Raw genomic sequence first — 20,498 nt, forward strand, 5'->3', positions numbered from 1 at the left:
GCATACAAATTTGCCTTGCCATAGAGATAACTTGTACTGACAAATTACGCATGTGTATCATAAAAGGAATTAAAATGCAGTAACTTTTCTTTAAAAAGATATTTAAAAGTTGAATAATTGGAGGGGATGTATGTGTGCAGAAGATGGCTCCCACCATGGGGCGCTGTCTGATCTAGGGCCAGCCCTGCAAGTACACTTTCCCAAGTTCCTGTTTCCACTAACAGTCTTTAACTAGCATGCACCAGAAAGCAGCCCGGAGAGACAAGCCCCGTTTCACATGCTTTGGACTAGGTCCCGTGAGACTCTGCCTATGAAATCTAGCATTTTGCCCACTGAAGCTAAATGGACATTCAGCCTGAGATGTTATTCCAGTCCCCCAGATATTTTAGACCACACCTGCATGTTTCTGAATACAGCAGAAGCTTCCAGTGAATAGGGGAAAATGCCAAAGCAGGCTCAAGTGTAGAGATTCAGAGAAACCTTAAACCTCAGGAATCACTAGAATTTGCAGTTTGTTCCACGATACATTCCAGGGGTCCTGTAAGAGTGTCCAGGCAAAAGTTGTCCCTTCTGCTTCATGGCTGTCTGTCAGCTATGTTTGCACTTCTCTCTATGTGCTCATGATCCTAGATAAGATCCAACATGGCCTAAATTCCCCCCCCCCTTTATTTCTTTCATCCTTTTAGCAAGCTGACTCAGGACAACAGGATAGAGAGCCCCATTCCGATCCTGCCACTACCTACGCCAGACGCTGAAACAGAGAAGTTGATCAAGATGAAGGATGAAGAGGTAAGAATCTGGTTTGGCTTTTGGGCCTATTGAGGCATCAGCCTCTTCCTAAATACAGAGCTACAGTTTTGTGCCACCTCCAATGGTAAGGTTTTGTGCCACTTTATGGTAAGGATGGGAAGAAGGGGGAAAAATAGGATCGCACCCAGGGGCCTATCTAATTCAGCTTCAGCCGTGCTCTCCAAGGTATCAAGCAGGGAAAGAAACAGATTTTCCAGATTTCTGAAATTTCACAAGTACAAAGTGAGCCATAGTAAATGAAGAGAGTGTGGTGTAGTGGCTAGAGTGTTGGACTAGAACTGTGGGGACCCAGGTTCAAATCCTCATTCAGCCATGAAGTTCATAGGGTGACCTGGAGCCACTCCTTCTGATGTCCTTCTCAGCCTAGCCTACTTCATGAGGCTGCTGGGAGGAGAAACTGGAAGAGGAGAGGACCATGTTCATGGGATATGGAATGGAGAGACTTGGGTTTAGATCCTCACTCCAGCAGGAAACTCACCTTGAGCCTGTCATGTTCTCCCTCTCTCTCTGCTTAACCTCCCTCATAACTGGGAGAGGGGGGAGGGAAACAAATAAGCCATTTGGAGCTCCTTGGAAGAGGGGAGGGAGAGCCAGCATGGTGTATTGCCTAGAGTGTCAGGCATAGGTCTGGGAGACCCGGCTTCGAATTCTCACTCTGCCTTTGAAGCTGGTCGGTTTACCTTGGGCCTGTCACTTTTGTGCAGCCTGGCTTAACCACACAGGGTAGTTGTGGTGAGGATAAAATGGTGGAGGAGAAGACAACATTGTAAGCACATATTTTTTGTAGCAGGAACTTCTTTGCATATTAAGCCACACATCCCTGATGTAGCCAATCTTCCAAGAGCTTCCAGGGCTCTTATTACAGGGCCTACTGTAAGCTCTTGGAGGATTTGACTTCCTGCTACAAAAGGATTTCCTGCTACAAAAAAAGCCCAGGTTGTAAGCCTTTTTGCGTCCGTGTGGGGGGAGAAAAGTGGAGTATAAATATCTAAGTAAACAACATGTTATTGACAGAGGAAAACCAATGCAGGAAATGTTTCCATGTTGGAACTGTTGCCAGGTTGGTTTGCAGTAGAAAAGCTAGATTCGAATCCAGTAGCACTTTAGACCTTCGGGGTGTAAGGTTTCAAGAGTCAAAGGTCCCTTCATTGATGCAGGAACTGTTCAACATGATTCTTTTCCCTGCTTGGCTGCTAGTGACTATTGCTGCTGTTGATACTTGCCAGGCTGAAGTGGCCTCACCACTGGCTTCTTGTCTTTTTTGCAGTTGCGAAGAATGCAGGAGATGCTGCAAAAGATGCAGCAGCAGATGCAGGACCAGTGAGAAGGAAGCAGGCTGGGAGGGCAAAGGGAATCCGCCTCGCCACCACCAGCAGGCCAGCAGGAATCGTGAATGCTCTAGGAAGGACTTTTCCCTGTGCCCAAGGACGTGTGAGCAGGAGCGGCACCTTCTCTCTCTCTCTCTTTCATTCAACAGCAGCACCCTTTGCCAGCGGGTTGCCCAAGAGACGGATGGGGAAAAGAGGTCAGGTCGCCGAAAGCCCCTCCCACTTTTGGAATACAACCTCAAAGGCATCTGGCTATTTTATTTCTCTCTCCTTTTTAAGAAAAGACAGGCCATCCATTTTGCACTCTTTCCCCAGTTGTACTCGAAAGTCTTGTTTAGGGAACTGCTTGGTATTTTAAAGTCACGGTTTCTACAGCTAATGAAGTTGAGGACTCTGTGTGAACGCATGTACTTGTTTACTCCTAACCAAGGTGCTGTGATCCTCGTCCAGCCCCCCTCGACTCCCCGTTTATCCTCCACCTCTCTAAGTTCATGCAGGGCCAACAATAGCTTGGAACCCAGGGCTCGCAAGATGGTTCCAGTCCAACCGTCACCTGGGGGATTCCCTGGTTTTCCTGCCACTTTGAAGCAGACAAGCTGAAAGGTGTATAGATTCCCCAAGCAAATGCTGGGTGGATTTGGGGGAGGGGTGTTTTCCAAAGATTCTCAGAAACATTCCAAATTTTTTTCCTATCAAGAAACTCCAAGGCTGTTCTGCACTTCAGGGAAGGAAGCAGAGGCCTCCATGTGAGGGCTTTTACTACAAACAGTTCCACTGCCCCTGTTTTAGATGGAACTGGGTACCACAAAATGGCATGTTGATAATAGTATGAAAGGAATAACCTGGAGGGTTTTGTGTCATTCCATCATGCTGATCTGTGTTCACTCCCTTGCCAAACATAGCACAAATTGGATTCACAGGAAAAACTACCAACTGGTTCATATGCTGCTGAGTGGATTCCCTTGGTGCACTTTTCGAAGGAACAGTTTTGGGTTTCCTTTAGGGGTTCTGCTGAATTCCACCTAGAGTTGGTATTGAGGCAAAATGGGGAGTTCTGCTAGTCTCAAGTTGCACTGTGGAACTGAAAGTGGGTCGACTGAGAATTGCATTGCTTCAGTCCTGTTTACTGGTACAAACGTTCACTATGGAAATGTTTGGTGTGTTTTTTTGCTCTTGGCTCGCAGTCAAGCTGTGTCATGGGTTTTGTAGTGTTGCTGCATACGCATGAGTTAGCTTTACCAACCACAAAGCCAGTGATGCAGTTCAACTCTGAGCAAGACTGTATGTGAGAATTATATTGTCTCTTCATGCAGAAGATTACACTCATTGAGGTGGGAAGCAAAATACACATACAGAAAACACCCAGGGACAGTAACTGACATGTGCCATTGTTGGAAGTACTGCTGTACAAGTCAGCTGTTGAAAACTGGCAGGGAAGCAGATATTCTACACTGCTTGTGAAAATGTTTGTAAGGGGCCATTGCTGGGCATGCCTATGGCCAGGGACCATTTCTGTCTTGCATCTAGGGTTTCCAGCTCTGGGTTGGGAAAAATCTGGCTGTTTTGAGAGTGCAGCCTGGTGATGGTGGTGTTTGGGCGGGGGTGGGGGACTCCAAGTGGGGATATAATGCCATAGAGTCTACTTTCCAAGGTGGCCATTTTCTCCAGATGACCTGATCTGTGTCGCCTGGAGATCAGTTGTAATCCCAGGAGACCTCCAGCTGCCACCTGGAGGTTGTCGACCCTACTAGCATCACCTTTTACACCAAGAAAACTCAAAATGCTGTGTGTGGTTCAGTTGCAGCCTGCACACGTCTTCCTGTTTTCCATTGAAAGGCTCCATTTGCATGGCCTTATTCTAAGGGTATTCTAAAACAACATGAAAATTTCTGCAAGAAATCCTTATGGGGGTTATAAGTGAGGCATAGGGAGTGAGAGGCAAATGGAAAATGGCTGATGGGCGCTGGGGAGGGAGGAATGCGTAGTTAATGCAGGGCATAGCAGCCCCTTCCTGCAATAGGCTGGATTTTTGACATAGTGCCCAGATGACTTCAAGCCCAGCTTTGCCAAAGGGCTCGTAACACGTTGTTTCCTTTTCTTTGCTCAGATCAAAGGATCTCAGGGTTCCAGGTCAACTGCATCCAAGCTTATCCCTCAGTTCTATTCGGATGCTGCATGAAACAGTTGAGCCACGCAGCATCTGAACACCCTAGCTAAGTAGCAAATTCCATGCCTTCTCCTTTTTGTGTAGGAATCTTGGCAGGTGAGGTCATCAGACCAGAGTGAGCCAAGCTGCCCCTGTTGAATCAACAACAATTAAAAGTGCAGGTATCCTGACTGCCTCTTCATCTGGCTGCCCCGTTGGAGAGGCCTGCCCACACTTTGAGAAACTTAGCTCCTCCAAGGCACTAATGTCGCACACCACTGTCTACAACAGAGTCCTGGCTCCATTTATTTTGCTAAGAGGAAAGCAGCTTTGTGGAAGGGGAAGGTCAAGAAATTGTGGGTGGTGGTGGCGGCGGGGTTGGTGCTTAACCCTTTCCCCATCGCTGTTTTCTCAGTTCAAGCCTCCCTCCCTCCCTCCAGCCTCTTCTCCCACTATGCAAAGCTCCCAGTGGCAACAACATTCATGCACATATGCAGGGTGGGGTGGGCTGGAGCCAGGTGGTTTGGAACAAAGAAGTCGAGACAGGGTTAAAGCAAACCCTTGTCTGATACTCCCCTGTTTCCAAACTCCGCCAAAAATGCTGTTTGGTTTTCTTTAAAAAGATATGCACGCATTTGTGTGCACAGACTTCATTATAAATGCCCACATGTAACATGCCGTTAGCTCTGGCAGGGCAGGTGACTGGGGAGGGGCTGTGTTCCCCTGGGATGCACGGCTGGCTGTTACTGGTGCTTTGCATTTGGAAGGACACCATTGCTTGAGCTTTGCAAGCTTTTCTGTTTCGTTTTATTGTTCTTTAGTGTTCATCCACAGCTGCCTGGCATTTGCAGTTCCACCAGCCTCCATCTCAGCACACAGGTTTTCTTGCAGCAGCTGTTGGGCCTTCCTGAAGTCTACTGGACCATTTTTGGCCAGGAAAACAGAGAGAACTGTTGAGCAGAGATAAGGATTGTTCTTCTGCGGCAGTGACTTTTCCCTCCAGTTATGTGCTTGTTTAATCTCATGATCAGTGAGACACATCATCAACTGTGTGGCCATCCCTGATAATCTAGTACACCCTTGGGGACACTGGGGAACCTCTGTGACCACACTGTGGCTCTTGCGCGGGTGAAGGGGGAAAGTGTGGATTAAAGACATAGTCCCACACTGGCTGTGCTGTCTTTCAGTCATTTGATGTTCAGTTCACCAGGAACAAGGCCCAGACTCTCAAATACTTAACTTAGGGCCATTCAAACCTAAAACTTAGCCATTAGGTCAGTTTGTGAAACTGGGATTCAGTTTGGAGACCATCATTCAAAGTCTGGGTTGTCTCACATGAACACATGAAACTGCCTTACACTGAATCAGATCCTTGGTCCACCTAAGTCAGTCTTGTCTACACAGACTGGCAGCAGCTCTCCAAGATCTCAGGCAGAGGTCTTTCCCATCACCTGCTGCCTGCTCCTTTTAACTGGAGATACCAGGGATTGAACCTGGGACCGTCTGCATGCCAAGCAGATGCTCTACCATTGAGCCACAACTCCTCCACTGATGCTAGTGACTCCACCTGTCCTGCAGAGACCTCTTTGGTATCCTGGCCTACACCGTGCTCAGGAACCAAGCAAGGATTCAGCTGGGATGTTCATGTTCACATAAAGCCATTGACTGCAGTTAATGAGTCAACTTCTAGTTAGGGTTTCAGATCTTAACTATGGGATGTCCTAACTAATCATACTTAATGATATTGCCCACCTTTAGATGGTCATACTAATTATAGCTTAACGAAACTGTGGATGATTAAAGGTTTGGAACACTTTCCCTTTGAAGAAAGGTTGGAATAGTTGGGGCTCTTTAGCTTGGAGAAACGTCGACTGTGGGGTGACATGATAGAGGTTTACAAGATTATGCATGGGATGGAGAAAATAGAGAAAGTACTTTTCTTCCTTTCTAACAATACAAGAACTCATGGCCATTCAATGAAATCGCTGAGCAGTCGGGTTAGAACGGATAAAAGGAAGTATTTCACCCAAAGGGTGATTAACATGTGGAATTCACTGCCACAGGAGGTGGTGGCAGCTACAAGCATAGCCACAAGAGTGGATTGGATAAAAATATGGAGCAAAGGTTCATCAGTGGCTATTAGCCACAGCATATTGTTGGAACTGTCTGGGGCAGTGATGCTCTGTATTCTTGGTGCTTGGGGGGGGGGGCAAAGTGGAAGGGCTTCTAGCCCCACTTGTGAACCTCCTGAAGGCACTTGGTTTGGATTTTTTTTGGCCACTGTGACACAGAGTGTTGGAATAGATGGGCCATTGGTCTGATCCAACATGGCTTCTCTTATGTTCTTATGGTTCTACATGATTTCTGAAGTGTGCTCAGATTGGCCAGTTGTGGTTTGTGTTTGGTCTCCATGCCTACATTGGAAACCTCAGCTTGAAGTGGGTTCACAGTCCTGGTTTGAAAGGCAGTTGAAAATCTGATTTGCCAGTTCGGCTACAATGGTAAACTCTGGTTTGCCTGAGCCAAGAAGTCAAAAAGGGAATGACAAAGCAAGGGCCAAAATGTTTAGTTGTTGCATTCTATCCAGGCTCTAGACTATGAGATGTTCCATGCATTTGTGGTAGAAGTTAATGCTCTCTTGTGTATGCAGTGATGTGATTGTCACCAAGCCTCCAAGGGACATTTAAAAAAAATGCATGGCAGCATTTTCTCATGTGACTATAGACATTTCTGATGTGTTGTCTCAGTGACAGAAGAATAAAACCACTGGCAAAATGATGGCAAAGGTGGTTGTTGCAAACATTGCCAATTAAGCAAAGCAGTAGACAAGTGCACCTTTAAGACCAACTAAGTTTTATTCAGAATGTAAGCTTTCATATGCTCTTAAGCAGACTTCATCAGACAAATGGGAATGGACGCAGCAATTTTTAATATAAGTATGCAGTGTGGAATCATGGGAATGTTTTTAGCAGATTAAAAGAATCACAAATAGGATCTGTGTTTGTTAGATCCTAAACACAGATCCTGTTTGTGATTCAATCTGCTAAAAACATTCCCATGATTCCACACTGCATACTTATATCAAGAATTGCTGCGTCCATTCCCATTTATCTGATGAAGTCTGCTTAAGAGCATACGAAAGCTTACATTCTGAATAAAACTTAGTTGGTCTTAAAGTTGCGCTTGTCTACTGCTTTGTTCTATTGCTTCAGACCAACACGGCTGCCTACTGGGATCTAACTGCCAATCAAGGATGGTCACTGACCAGCCAAAAAGCATATTGTTAATTTACCAGTCAAATGTTGTCAAGTTACTAACATTGTTAGAATGATAAAAGAAGAGGTGCTTTAACCACGAACTTGTTTCGTACCTCTGCTATTTACAAAGCCAAATTAAGTTAGCTTAATGGAAAGCAAAGTTAGAACAACTTTTTTTTAAAGCATTTTTAAAGGAAGTTGGACTAAGTAGGTAATGGAGCAGGCCCTTCCTCTCGGAGATACCTGCAGTTCTAGGAAGTGGCCAGTAGGAGGCATTTTGCCATACTTGGCCTGCAGGTTTGCGGGCCAGCAACATTCTTTACTGCTCTCACTAACAAATTACACCATATTACAGCCCGCTTTGGTGGGGTAGGGTGGGATATAAATCTAAACAAATAAATAAATAAATAACATTTTTTAAAAGTTTAAGTTGCCAGCCGCACAGTGGCATTTTTGGTTCAGGGAATATTTGTAAATATTTGACCATGGTTTAATAATAGGTAGTTGGCTGGCCGATTGACTGCTGAGTCTTCTCCTACTTTGCCATAACTTGCAAAAAATAAATGTTATGTGAAGAGACCAGACTCAAAAGCATGTCCTTGTGTTGTACTAGTCCTAGTGTTTCTGCCAAGAATACCCAGGGCTTTTTTGTGTGTAGCAGGAACTCCTTTGCATATTAGGCCAACACACTCTGATGTAGCCAATCCTGCCGGAGCTTACAGTAGGCCTTGTACTAAGAGCCCTGTAAGCTCTTGGAGGATTGGATACATCAGGGGTGTGTGGCCTAATAGGCAAAGGAATTCCTGCTACAAAAAAAAAGCCCTGAAATATCTACCACATGGATGATTGTCTCTGTAGGTCCGAAACCTTTTTGTGTGTGAAGAAGCTCACTGTGTGTTGAGGGTCATTGTTTAAACACAGGAGCAGCCTCCTGTCTTTTTGGCTGGTTTTTCTTGCCTTGTTCAAACTACTTGGAACCACACAAATGGCTTTCCGCATTGTCAGAAGATAATGGTGGAGATTATCACAAACACTTTCACCCCCTTTTTGGCACTTTTTCAGATGGGGGGAATTATGAACAAGGGGACAAGTATTCACCCATGAGAAGTAGGGCAGAAAGCATTGCCCTCACTCTGAGTTGACTTTGTGATATTGTAATGTCATTGTGCAGGCTGTATGATCCCTGATTGTTCAGGATCACTGTCTCTGTAAGATAGCACCTTTTTTTTCCCCCTTCAAAATGCTGGCAAAATCAGCTGCCAAGATGAGTGAAATTACTCAAAGGTATTTGAGGAAATTTTTCTTTGCAAGTTCATAGGTCATCTTTAATCCTTTAGACCATAATGGAGAAGAATATGCTCATAAGTGTTAAGAACATCTCCTTCATAGCATTGTGGGTTCATCCTTTTTGGAAGCATTTAAGCAAAGGTTGGATGATTATTTGGGCACTTTCACACACAATAAATAATGCACTTTCAATCCTCTTTCAGTGTACCTTTACAACTGGATTTTGCTGTGTGAAATAACACAATCAACTTGCAAATGGTTGCTGATGTGGATTGAAACTGCGTTATTTAGCATGTGTGAAAGCAACTTTTTTCTCTCCCATCTTTTTCATGCTATTATTTCTGTAATGAACCGCCTTCTTGGACTTGCATGTTCACAACTGAGCCAGGCAGCCACGGTGTTCTTCTTATACTTCAGCCCAGAATTTTTATAGAAAGAAACCAGCAGAAAGTCTCTTTCTGGCAATGGAATCTTTGGTGCACTTGGAATAAAGAGTTGCAAACTGAAACTCGCACTCTGATGCGGGATCTTTAGGCGAGGAGAAAGCGAACGAGAAAAGCCTTTAATGCTGACGTTAATTTCTGTTCACTAAAAGTGATAATGAACGAGAGGGGACTAGAATCACAGAGGCCAAATGAACATGGAGGATGTAGGATGGGGTATGAATCTGAATCAACCATAAAAAGAAAGAAACTTACTGCCCAAAGTGGAGGAATTCTTGGCCTTCACGTAAAGAGGCAGGTTTAACTTGCAGGGCTGTCAGCAAGGATCTCTGCGCAGCGACCTGCAGAAAATAGCTAGTGATGGCTTTTTGGGGTAGAGGTGGGGATGGGAATGGAGAAACCCATTATGCCTTAAGGACACTACTTCACTTCCCCATACCCTGAAATGCATCAGAGGCAACACTAGGTATTGTGGATGCCAGTAAACCAAGAGCATCCCATGGAGGAAAGTTTCAGCAGCCCTTGAAGCAACATAGACCTCATCATGCTCGCTTTCCACCACCTCCCTCCCTTGGCTTTATGTGGGGAAAGGTCAGGTTTTGTAGATTGCAGTAACTGGAGTTGGGCTTCAATGCATGGCTCGGCCAGCTCTGCCTTTGGAGGATCCTGAAGCAAAGAGCACAAATTGGCTCACTGCTTTCCTCTCTCTTTCCCTCCCCCCCACCCAATTGCTCCTGTGCACTTCTGCACTGTCATGCACACTCGTGCTCCAAGGTGTGTTCTTGTGGTTGGGAATTGCTCTGGGGAGCCACTCCCAGAGCTTCCACGAGCAGTATGTGGGGCAGGAGAGGTCTTGGGTTCGTTGTGCCTGCCTAGGGAGGAGATGGCATGAGCCTGGATGGCCACATAATGGTACCCGCTTTGTGCTTGTTCTCACTAATTTCTCCGCATGCATTTTTCCCTCAAGTTGGGGGGAGGGTGATACGTGTGTGTGCTGGAGTTTTGTTCTCCGTGCTGTGTGCCGACACCTGCCTTTCTCAGCCCTTCCCCGCCCTTGGTCTTTGCAGCCCTGTTGTACCTGCGGCTTGCTAGTGCTTCTGTGACGCTCGCCACACCTTGCTTGTGCTGTTCTGTACTGCGCGTGCGCGCTCTCTTGTAAATTTCTGTTGAACATTTTGTCATTGTGATGGAAGAGGACAGAACCTTTTAAACATATCCATTTTATTAAAATTATTATTATTGTTATTATTATGAATAACGTTTACTACCTGAACTGATCAATGAAGTAAATTAAAAGACAAAACAACCAAAAGCTGTATCCCTGTCTTTGATCATTCTGTCGAATTAATATCCGTAATAGAATTCTCCGTTATCTCCCTTGGGGTTCAGTGCTTTGCGATCCCAACTTGGTTGAGCTTCAGTGTCTAACGTACAGGTCGTCTTATGAAGGGGAGGGGTTGTCTCAAAAGCCAAAAATATCAGCAGCATCTCTGAACCGGGTAGAAAATACAGCACCAGATGTTGATGGTCTACCCTTGTACAGAGGGAAGTTGTTGTGTTCTACACCAGCTGCATTTTCAAAGGAAGGCAATGGCAAACCCCATTAAAAGTCTGCTGTGAAAATGTCATGATGCGACATCACCCTAAAGTCGGAAATGACTGGTGTTTGCACAGGGGACTACCTTTACCTTTTTATGATATCTGGGCAGGTTTGATTTTCCGAGCAGGGACCAAACGCCTTCTGATTCAGTTCCAGCTGGCACACTCACACCTGGGAATAAGGGCTGCTAAAGGACTCACCTGTTCAGCTTTCAGCAATGATGAATGTGAGCCCAAGTGACCATCTTCAGATTCCTTATTTGCACACATTGTAGACAAGCCAGGTGAAACTTGTAAACAGGAAGAGGTTCAGAACTTAGTTAGAAAATTCATATAACACTCAAAGTTTGGTCACTTCTGGAAATCCACTTGAAATCAACACATGATGAATTCTCTACCCATGGACAATTGGCCACTAGCTAGCTGCCGTGAGAGGACAGTTCACAGACTTTCCCAGAGGTGGAGATAAACCCTGCCCCCCCCCCGCTCCCATTGCTGTGTTTCTAGCTTCTTAAATTTAAGAACCACAAGGAAAATTATCTTGAGGCCCAAATCCTTGTAATCCTGGTTCAGCTGGAAAGTTCATCGACTGGACTTGGGGAAAATACTGCTCTTCAACTTGTTGGGAAGACGGAACAAGGTAAGACCATACTGTGGCCTAACCTGAGTGGGAGAGTGGTCAGTTGCTTCTATAAATATTGCCACCTCCAGTGTTTCCGTTTCTCTCCTTTTACCCTACAGGCCCCTCCACTCCTTTCTGCAGATTTTGTTATTTTTCCTTTCCCTCTCTTCAAAACTTATCAGTCTGGAGAACCCCTTGCCCCTGGGCTGCACACATCAGGGTTGCTACTGGCAGCTGCTCTCCACTCCAAAACATCTTCAGTCCTAGGATGGTGCTGTGAAAGTGGGGAGGAGGGGTCAAGGTCACACCCTTGTTCTGAACTCTCCCTGCCTTCTGTTGTTGGTGGATATTGTCTGGCCCCTTTGGAAATATTCCAAAAGAAAAAGATATTTTATTATCCTGGGATGGTTTGAGGCGCTTGTTCTTTTAGAATCAGAGAATCACGGAAGGGGCCGTACAGTCCCAACCCACTGCTCAATGCAGGGCCAGCCTACAGCGTCCCTAGCAAGTGTTTGTCCGGCTGCTGCTTAAAGACTTTCAGAGAAGGGGAGCTCATGACCCTTTGGTAGCTGATCCCACTGCTGAAAACTCTTTCTGTAAAAAGATTTCCCCTAATCTCCAGCTGGTTCCTTCCTGCCCTTAATTTAAACCCATTCTTGCAAGTCTTCTCCTCTGCTGCCAATGAACAGCTTCCTGCCCTCCTCTAAGTGACAGCCCTTCAAATGCTTAAAGTGAGCAAGAACATTGTCCTGAGAGATTATTCCAGGCGCATCAGCACTTGTTTCTCCACTTGACAGTTCATTCTAAATACAGCCAGGTTGGTGTGGTCTCTTGGAGGGGTTCGCAAAGGACCTACTGCTCATCCTGTCTGCCGGGGCAAAAGATCCCACTAAATGAAGTTGGAAAGTATGTTGAAAGAGCCCACCTTTTTGCTGTTTCCTCCATTAAGCTAGATCTGAGATACGCAACATTGGAAGGGGTGGGGTGGGTTTGCATTGGGGAGATATTTCTTTGTTGGCTGGGAGGGCTGCCCAGAAGCAGAGCCATGTGGTTTAGGTCTCTCATCCACCTTGAAGTCACATCACACCTGACTGGCCTTGACGGAGCTCTCCTGTAATATTCCATTCCTCTAGTGAGAAAGGGTGGGTATGTGAGTGCATGGGAGCGGCAGTTGGCCCCCTTCCTGGAGCGCAACAACTTAGCACTGGTGATCCATGCTACGGTCACCTCAAGAATAGATCACTGTAACGCTCTCTACCTTGGCGCTGACCCGGAAACTACAGCTAGTGCAGAACGCTGCAGCGCGGCTGCTAATGGGGCTCCCCCGGTGGGAGCACATTCGGCCAGTGCTGAGAGAGCTGCGCTGGCTACCTATTGTGTTCCGGGTCCGTTTCAAGGTGTTGGTATTGACCTTTAAAGCCCTCTATGGTCGGGGGCCTGTCTATCTGCGGGACCGCCTTTCCCCACATGTTCCCCGGAGAGCACTGCGTTCAGGGACAAAAAATCTGTTGTCCATCCCTGGACCAAGGGAGGCTAGGTTGTGGCAGACGCGAGCCAGGGCCTTCTCGGTGGCAGCGCCAGAATTGTGGAATACTCTCCCAGAGGCCATAAGGGCCCTGCGGGATCTTTCCACTTTCCACAGGGCCTGTAAGACCGAACCGTTTCGACAGGCCTTTGAGATCTAACCTAATTTGGGAGAGAGCTGCCACTCTACACCATTAAAGAGTACCATGATCACCATTTACATTTATATTTATGTTAAATAATATCATAGTGATATAGCACCAAAAATGCAATGGAATGTTTTAATGTTTAAGTGTTTTAAATCATTTTAAATTGTAGTTTTATTGGTTAAATTGTAAAAAATGTATGTTGTTTGCTGCCCTGAGTCCACTTGCGGAGAGGGCGGGATTGAAATTTAAAGTAATAAAATAAATAAAATAAATAAATGTATGCAGCCATATAGGCATGTGCAAATGTGAGGAAGCCCCCAGAAGGTCATTTTGTCCAGGATCCCTGCTAAACCTTGAGAAGTACAGCTCTGGTAATCTTTTCCATAGCAGGCTTCCTCCTTGCACAAGATGTGGTAAAACTTTCCTTTTTAAAACTACAGGCAGCATGTGTCGGTGACTGTCCGTGTATCAGCATCTGTCAGAGGAAGACGGGAATCTTCTGTGCGACACCATGGAAGTTCACTTCCCACATGAAAATGATGCAATAACAAGTGCCCAGTATCAATCCACTTTGAGAGACGAGTGCTCATTGTATTTCTTGCTTATCGATTGCTTTAAGTTGCTCCAGGAAGCGCTGGTAAAGGTGGTGCTCAAGTGCATCTCTGCAGAAGACTTACATGGAGCACAGCAGTGCAGGATTTTATGATGGACCCTTACGGGCCCTTTCAAAGACCTAGTAGTCTTGTTTCACTCAGAGAATGGTGCTAAAGCGAGGGATCCGTTCAGCAAACTCCAGAGCAGGGGTGACTAAACTTACTTAACATAAGAGCCACAAAGAATAAATGTCAGATGTTTGAGAGCCGCAAGACATGAATGTCAGATGGAAGGAAGGAAGGAAGGAAGGAAAGAAAGCAAGAAGGAAAATAGATGGGGAAGGGAGAGGTGGAGGTAGAAAGAAAGCAGCTTCAACTTTAAATGCATTCTCCAAGCCGCCAGCTGACTTGGCTTGGAAAAGTGATTTAAAGAGACAAATGCCTTCTCCAAACTGGCCAACGGGGTGGTGGGAGCGAGAGACACACAATATGTGCAAAAGAGCCATATGTGGCTCCTGAGCTGCAGTTTGGCCACCTCTTCTCCAGAATCTGCTGTCCTGTAAAACGGCCAACAAACCCTGCCTCAATGGTTGGGTCCTTGCAAGCAGCCCTGTTCTCAGTTGGAAAGCTAACTGCATCCTGCTGGTTACAAGAACTTGGTAACCTAATTTCCAACATGGTGGTGTGGTTAGGGGTCACACTAGGACCTGCAAGACCCGGGTTGCACAGGCAATGTTCCTCAGTTTGAAGAGATTTAACCTTCCCCTCAGCCAGGGTTTTTTGTTTATTTTTCACATTTGCCTGCAAACTTGAGGGGATTGTCTCCCAGGTCTGCAGCAGAAACCCTCTCTGAGCCTGGCCCCATTCTCTAGGTCTGTGGATCCTCACGGGCATTAGGTCTGCTCTCTCAGCCTTGCTTACCTGACAGAGTTCCTGTGAGGATGAAATGGAGGAGAGGAGACCGATGTGCCCAGCCCTGAGGGCGGGTTTACAACATAAACGAAACTCAAATAGCATGACAACATTGTGCGATCACCGGAGAATGATTCAGTAGGAAGAGGCGTCCCCTTATCTTTTTGGTCCATGCTGGGGACTTTATCAGGATTGCTCAGCTGTGCAAGAGCTGCTTCTCTCACTGCTTGCCTGCCGGCCACGTTTGCTTCTTGTTTTTGAGGGAAACTAATTGGGAACAGTAAGTCCAGAGTCATTTTTCTTTGTTGGGACAGAAGGGTGGAACTGGATGGGGAAGTTGGTGGGGAATGCTATTCAAATTCCTGAGCCGGTACCAATTCCAAAGGGCTATGCTGTGAAATCCAAGAAGGGGACACCTGAATCACAGAGGCAACGGCTTCCTGTTGGATCAGACTATCGGTCCATCTATCCATGTGTTGTCTGCTCAGTGACTCTCTGAAATCATTTCCAGCCCTGCTAGTTGGGCATGCCAGGGTTTTTAGCTGGAAATGCCAAGGCTGTTGCAGTGTTGCACTCCTACTTGAACCAAGCTGCCCTCCAATATGTGAGACATTGCAAAAGAACTCTAGGCCACGGCACAGTGATCTCTTATTGATGCAGTTATAGCTGCTGCCTATCTATTCCTACATTAGGGAGGTTGTCTAAGATTGTCAATTGAGCGGGCATCCCTGTGAATGGATCGTTAGAAGATGGTCTCTTGACAGCCAGGGATATTGACATGATGTTGTGAGCCGCCCTGAGTCCGCTTGCGGAGAGGGCGGGATATAAGTTGAATGTAATAAATAAAAAAATAAATAACTCTTGAAATTAGAGGTCAATAGAACATAGCATAGCTCCAGCAGAAAAGGAGGGTGTGGGATTTTGTTCGCATGCCTGTATGGTAAACCAAGTCAGCAGAGGCATAGAATGAGAACCAAGAGTTTATAGCAGGGGTGGCCAACAGTAGCTCTCCAGATGTTTTTTTTTGCCTACAACTCCCATCAGCCCCAGCCAGCATGACTAATGGCTGGGGCTGATGGGAGTTGTAGGCAAAAAAACATCAGGAGAGCTACCGTTGGCCACCCCGGTTTATAGCTTCAGCTGGCTAAAACCTGGAGGTACAAATTAGGGCTCATGCAACAATTGCAAGCAGCAGTCACTGCGGATGAGGGGCGGTCCTGCAAGCTTTTCTGAAAATGTAAGTTTTGCAAAAGTGAACCCAGGATGCTGCCTTAAACCATTGGTTTGTCAAGGTAAGGACTGTCTACTCTGGCCAGCAGTGGCTCTCTTCAGGCAGGGTCTTTCCTATCACCTGCTAGCTGAGCCTTTTAACTGGAGATATGAAACCTTCTGCGTGCAAAGCAGATGCTTTGCCACTGAGCCACGGCCCCTCTTGAAAGGCAAACAATCTATTTTCCCATGAAAGGCTGCCAGAGGATAGCAACTGCATCCCTAAAGAGCATGTCTTTAATGTAGTCAAGGATGGGATCTGTACTAGAGTACAATCAAGGTCTGATCCTCTCATTTGAAATAAATCCAGTGGTTACTGCTTTGGTCTTGTAGAACAAGAGATAAATGAAACAGAAATAGAATTTTTAACATTTCATGTATACTACGCCTTTGTCCCAGTAGGGACCCAAAATGGCTTAATTTTCCTCTCCTCCATTTTATCCTTACAACTGCCCTGTGAGGGAGGTTGGGCTGAGGGTACGTGATTGCCATGGATGATTGCTGGGTGACCTTAGGCCAGTCACACACTCTCAGCCTCACCTCAGTCAGTTTGGGGGTAGTGGTTAAGCGTGGCGGACTCTAATCTGGAGAGCCTGGTTTGGTTCCCTGCTCCTCCTCCACATGCTGACTTTGGCTCACTCACAGATCTCTCAAAGCTATTCTCTCCAGAGCAGTTCTCTCTGAGCTCTCAGCCCCACCTATCTCACAGGGTGTCTGTTGTGGGGAGAGGAAGGGAAAGAGATTGTAAACTACTCTGAGACTCTGAGTAAAGGGCGGGATATAAATCCAAACCTCCTCCTCCTCCTTTGCCAGGGTAGTTGTGAGGAAAAAAATGGAAAAGGGGAACAATGTAAGCTGCTTTGGGTTACTATTGGGGAGAAATTCAGGCTATAAATAAAGTAATAATGACTGGCCCAAGGTTTCCCAGCAAGTTTCTATGGTAGAGTAAGGATGAACCTCAGCCTCCCATATCCTAACCCAACGCTTTAACTAACATACTGCACTGGGTTTCAGCCATGTCTAGCTACCAATTCTATCTTTATTTTACAGTTCCTCTAAAGAGCTCAGGAGTCTACTTGGGCTTTTTTTGTCCTCCATTTTATCCTCACAACAGTCATTTGATGTACTTTAGACTGGAAGAGAGTGGCTGGCCCAAACTCATCCAATGAGCACCAGACCAGTCACCTGACTGGGTTTATGGCAACTTTGGATGCTCACTACAGATGGCATATGGAACCATCACACCTTTGGACCCTTCTCCTTGTGAAAAGTCGCCCTCTAACGCTCTATAGACGTGCCTGTTGAAGGAGGAGTGAAATAATAATTCAGAGAGGAGTAGTTAGAGAAACCTCTTTATACAAGGCAGATCCAGTTCATTTTCAGGGGCAATTGTCTATCCACTCCCCTTGCTACCTTCCAGTTTGGTGTGGTGGTTTAGAGCAGTGGACTCTAATCTGGAGAATTGGATTTGATTCCCCACTCCTCCACATGCAGCTGCTGGGTGACATTGGGCCAGTCACAAGTTCTTTCTAAACTGCTCTCTCAAGAGCAGTTCTTTCAGCCCCACCTACCTCACAGGGGTCTGTTGTGGGGAAGGGAAGGAGATTGTAAGCCACTGTGAGACTCCAAGTGAAAGGTAGGGTATAAATCCAATCTCCTCCTCTTTTTCTTCTTCACATCACTGTGGTGGCTCAGTCTAAGGCTTTTTGTGTTTCAGTGTGGAAGCTGAAGTTCCTCTGGCTCTTCCTTGGGTTTCTGCCTCTTGTTTCCCCCACCTGCCCTTTACCCTGCCGGTGTGCTGCCAATATCATTGACTGCAGGTCAACAGATCTCACGAAAGAGACTCTTCCCACCTCCTTCAGCTCCTCCACTGTCCAGCTGTACCTCACCAACAACTACCTAACCTCCATCCCCAAGGGGCTCTTTGACAACCTGAAGGATCTCCAGATGGTTTACCTGTGGGGGAATCCCTGGGAGTGTGACTGCGACATCCTCTATTTGCGCACTTGGCTTCAGTGGCAGCAGAACCGCACCCTCTACCGCAATGTGATGTGCTCTTCCCCAACCCATCTTCAAGGCAGGATCATCAGCTACTTGTCAGAAGACGAGATTGTTGCCACCTGCCAGTCTTGGTACTGCAGCTTGGCGTTCATCACCCAGATCTGCCTTTTCATCTTCCTCCTCCTCCAAGCAGCTTTGCTTTTCTCCATCATCTGTTACCTGAGGAGATTCCGAAGGATGGCCAAAGTAGCCTGGCGAACAAACATGGAGCTGTCTGAGGACATCAGTCAGTGGGGAGCGTCCCATAACGATTGATCTGTGGGATGCCTAGGGACACCAAGATCTGGGGGGTAGCTGCTTTACAAATGAACCTCTCCACATGAAATAAAGCATTTATTTTCATAGCTATCCTCTTTTTTCATGGAAGCTTTGGCAGGTTTTATTTTTAAAATGTAACAACTTCTGGACAGATTTCCCCAAGACAATGGCACAATTATGGAATGGCAAAATCCAGCTGCGATTGCTTCCCAAATCCAGCTGCGATTGCTTCACAGAAAGGTGATATAGCGGCTGATGAATGCCTGTTTGGGACATACCTTTTGTCTCAGAAGTTGGCCCTGTACCTGTACTGAGAATTCTGAAAATGATGATATTGGGACTCATGATCCCTAGAACACCGGGGCGGTTGAGGGGGTTGAGGCTAGGGAGATGACAATTATGGGTGCCCATGGAGCAGGGCAAGTCATATGATGTGTTTTCATAAGACGATTAAGTTGGATCTGAATGGGGTGAGGGTATGCCAGAGGGAATCTTTGTCAGGGGAGCTCACAGCAGGTCTCAGCCATCCTGCCACTCATTCCCCTCTGGGTTCTCTTGGTTGCCATGGCAAAGCATTTTTCAGTAGAGGTGGAACAGTTGAGGGGCTGCCTAGAGTGGCACTTCTAGCTCCTGGCAACCATTTTCAGCCCTGGGGAAAGTCTTGATTGCTTACTGGCTGATTTTATGCTTATATTTGCTTATTTTGTCAAGTGCCATGAATGAGTTTTGTAATGGAAAGGTGGCATTAAAGCATTTTTAATAAATAGTAATAAAAGAGTATAAATGTATGTAGAAACTCCTCCCATCACAGTTCAGCCACAGATCAGATTAGAGGGACTGCTGTTTTTTATACATTTCCTCTGAAACAAGAAGTGATGTATCCGCAGCAAATGAATATGCATGAGTCAGCGAATGGGTCTGTGCAGAGAGTTTTTTTTGGTAGAAAAAGCCCAGCAGGATCTCATTGCATATTAGGCTACACCCCCTGACACCAAGCCATCTGGAATTGCGTTCCTGTGTGTTCCTGCTCAAAAAAAGCCCTGGGTCTGCGATAACAGCCCCTGTACCTAACCTACATGCATTCAGCTGAATGTCTGCATAGAGCCTACATTCAGTTGAATGTCTGCATAGAGCCAACATGCACATGCGGCTTTTCCCATGCACTCAGGAACAGGTAACAACACTGGTTCTGTATCATTTACATTGGCTTCAAGTTTCCAAGCCCAAGCAGAGGTGCTGGTTCTGACCTTCAAAGCCCTAAATGACTCAAACCCAATGTTCTTACATGACAGCCTCTACCAGGAAGAATCAGTGGGTGTAGGATTGCCAACTTCCAGGTAGTGGCTGGAGATCTCCTGGGATTACAACTGATCTCCAGGCAACAGTGATCAGTTCACCAGGAGAAAAGGGCCACTTTGGAAGGTGGACTGTATGGTTTTATACTTATTTTATTTTATCAAATTTATACCCTGCCCTCCTCTGACAGGCTTAGGGCACTAACTATACCTAACTATACCACAGATAGTATGGATAATTATGAATTTAATTTTAGAAATTCTCTTAGTTAAATCCAGAATCCACGAGAAATAGAACAGCATTGTAAGAAATACCAGAATAAGAAAGAAATGTGTGTGTGTTAAGTGCCGTCAAGTCACTTCCAATTTATGGCAATCCTATGACCCCCAAAATGTCCTTGCTCAGGTCTTGCAAAATGATGGCCCGGCTTCCTTTATTGAGTCAATGCATCTCATATTGGGTCAATCCAACTCTTTTCCTGCTGTCTTCAACTTTTCCTAGCATTACTGTCTTTTCCTGTGACTTTTGTCTTTTCACAATGCAATCATAGTACAATAATCTCAGTGTTGTCAATTTTATTGTATTTTGTCTCCTCACCTCTTTTTTTTTTAATTTCAGGAATTAGAAGTGAGTGGGTTTCTTCAGTTCTATTCCTTTCTTAGTTCTATTTCTTCAGTTCAGTTCTAAGAAAGGAACAGAATTGAAGACAGCCATGATTTCTCAATCCTGAAATGCAAACAAAGGGAAAAAATACAGCTGATGATTTAACTCAGACAGCAATTGGGATTGTCCTTGATAGATCAGGACGGTGGGAGCTCGTGATAGCCCCCTAGAGTTGCCAATCCCAGGTAGAGGCAGGGGATCCCCCCGTTTGGAAGTCCTCCCCCCGCTTCAGGGTCATTAGAAAGCAGTGGGGGGGGGGAAGTGTCTGCTGGACACTCCAT

The 20,498-nt window shown here is 46.0% G+C and overlaps 2 protein-coding genes and 1 non-coding gene across 7 annotated transcripts in view; 2 read left to right on the top strand and 1 right to left on the bottom strand.

The window, feature by feature from the left end:
• Positions 1-3,289, top strand: part of SEPTIN5 (septin 5) — a 107,578-nt gene extending 104,289 nt beyond the window's left edge. For all 4 annotated transcript variants that reach the window (XM_060249614.1, XM_060249615.1, XM_060249613.1 and 1 more), the window contains 2 exons: positions 687-789; positions 2,078-3,289. In XM_060249614.1, the coding sequence (XP_060105597.1) occupies positions 687-789; positions 2,078-2,134 (160 nt within the window). In that variant the 3' untranslated portion in view covers positions 2,135-3,289. The remainder of the gene's footprint in view (positions 1-686; positions 790-2,077) is intronic.
• Positions 3,290-5,756: 2,467 nt separating this feature from the next.
• TRNAA-GGC (transfer RNA alanine (anticodon GGC)) lies at positions 5,757-5,828 on the bottom strand. Its single transcript has one exon. It is a non-coding gene; the product is annotated as a tRNA-Ala (tRNA).
• An 8,839-nt stretch (positions 5,829-14,667) lies between these two features.
• GP1BB (glycoprotein Ib platelet subunit beta) lies at positions 14,668-18,344 on the top strand. 2 transcript variants are annotated; one of them, XM_060249263.1, is made up of 2 exons: positions 14,668-14,950; positions 17,657-18,344. In XM_060249263.1, coding segments are annotated over exons 1-2 (600 nt in total). In that variant the 5' UTR covers positions 14,668-14,949; the 3' UTR covers positions 18,256-18,344. The 2 variants fall into 2 exon arrangements, with proteins under 2 accessions (XP_060105246.1, XP_060105245.1); XM_060249262.1 differs by lacking the exon at positions 14,668-14,950 and adding an exon at positions 15,827-15,962.
• The last annotated feature ends 2,154 nt before the right edge of the window (positions 18,345-20,498 follow it).

Source organism: Heteronotia binoei, chromosome 11 (assembly GCF_032191835.1).
Source record: "Heteronotia binoei isolate CCM8104 ecotype False Entrance Well chromosome 11, APGP_CSIRO_Hbin_v1, whole genome shotgun sequence".
In the NCBI taxonomy this organism is placed as follows: domain Eukaryota; kingdom Metazoa; phylum Chordata; class Lepidosauria; order Squamata; family Gekkonidae; genus Heteronotia; species Heteronotia binoei.

Coding starts and splice junctions, on each gene's coding strand:
- GP1BB (XM_060249262.1), top strand. CDS start 15,875: ATGAGGGGCGGTCCTGCAAGCTTTTCTGAAAATGTAAGTTTTGCAAAA. Junction 15,963..17,656: donor TAAACCATTGGTTTGTCAAG/GTAAGGACTGTC, acceptor TTTGTGTTTCAG/TGTGGAAGCTGAAGTTCCTC.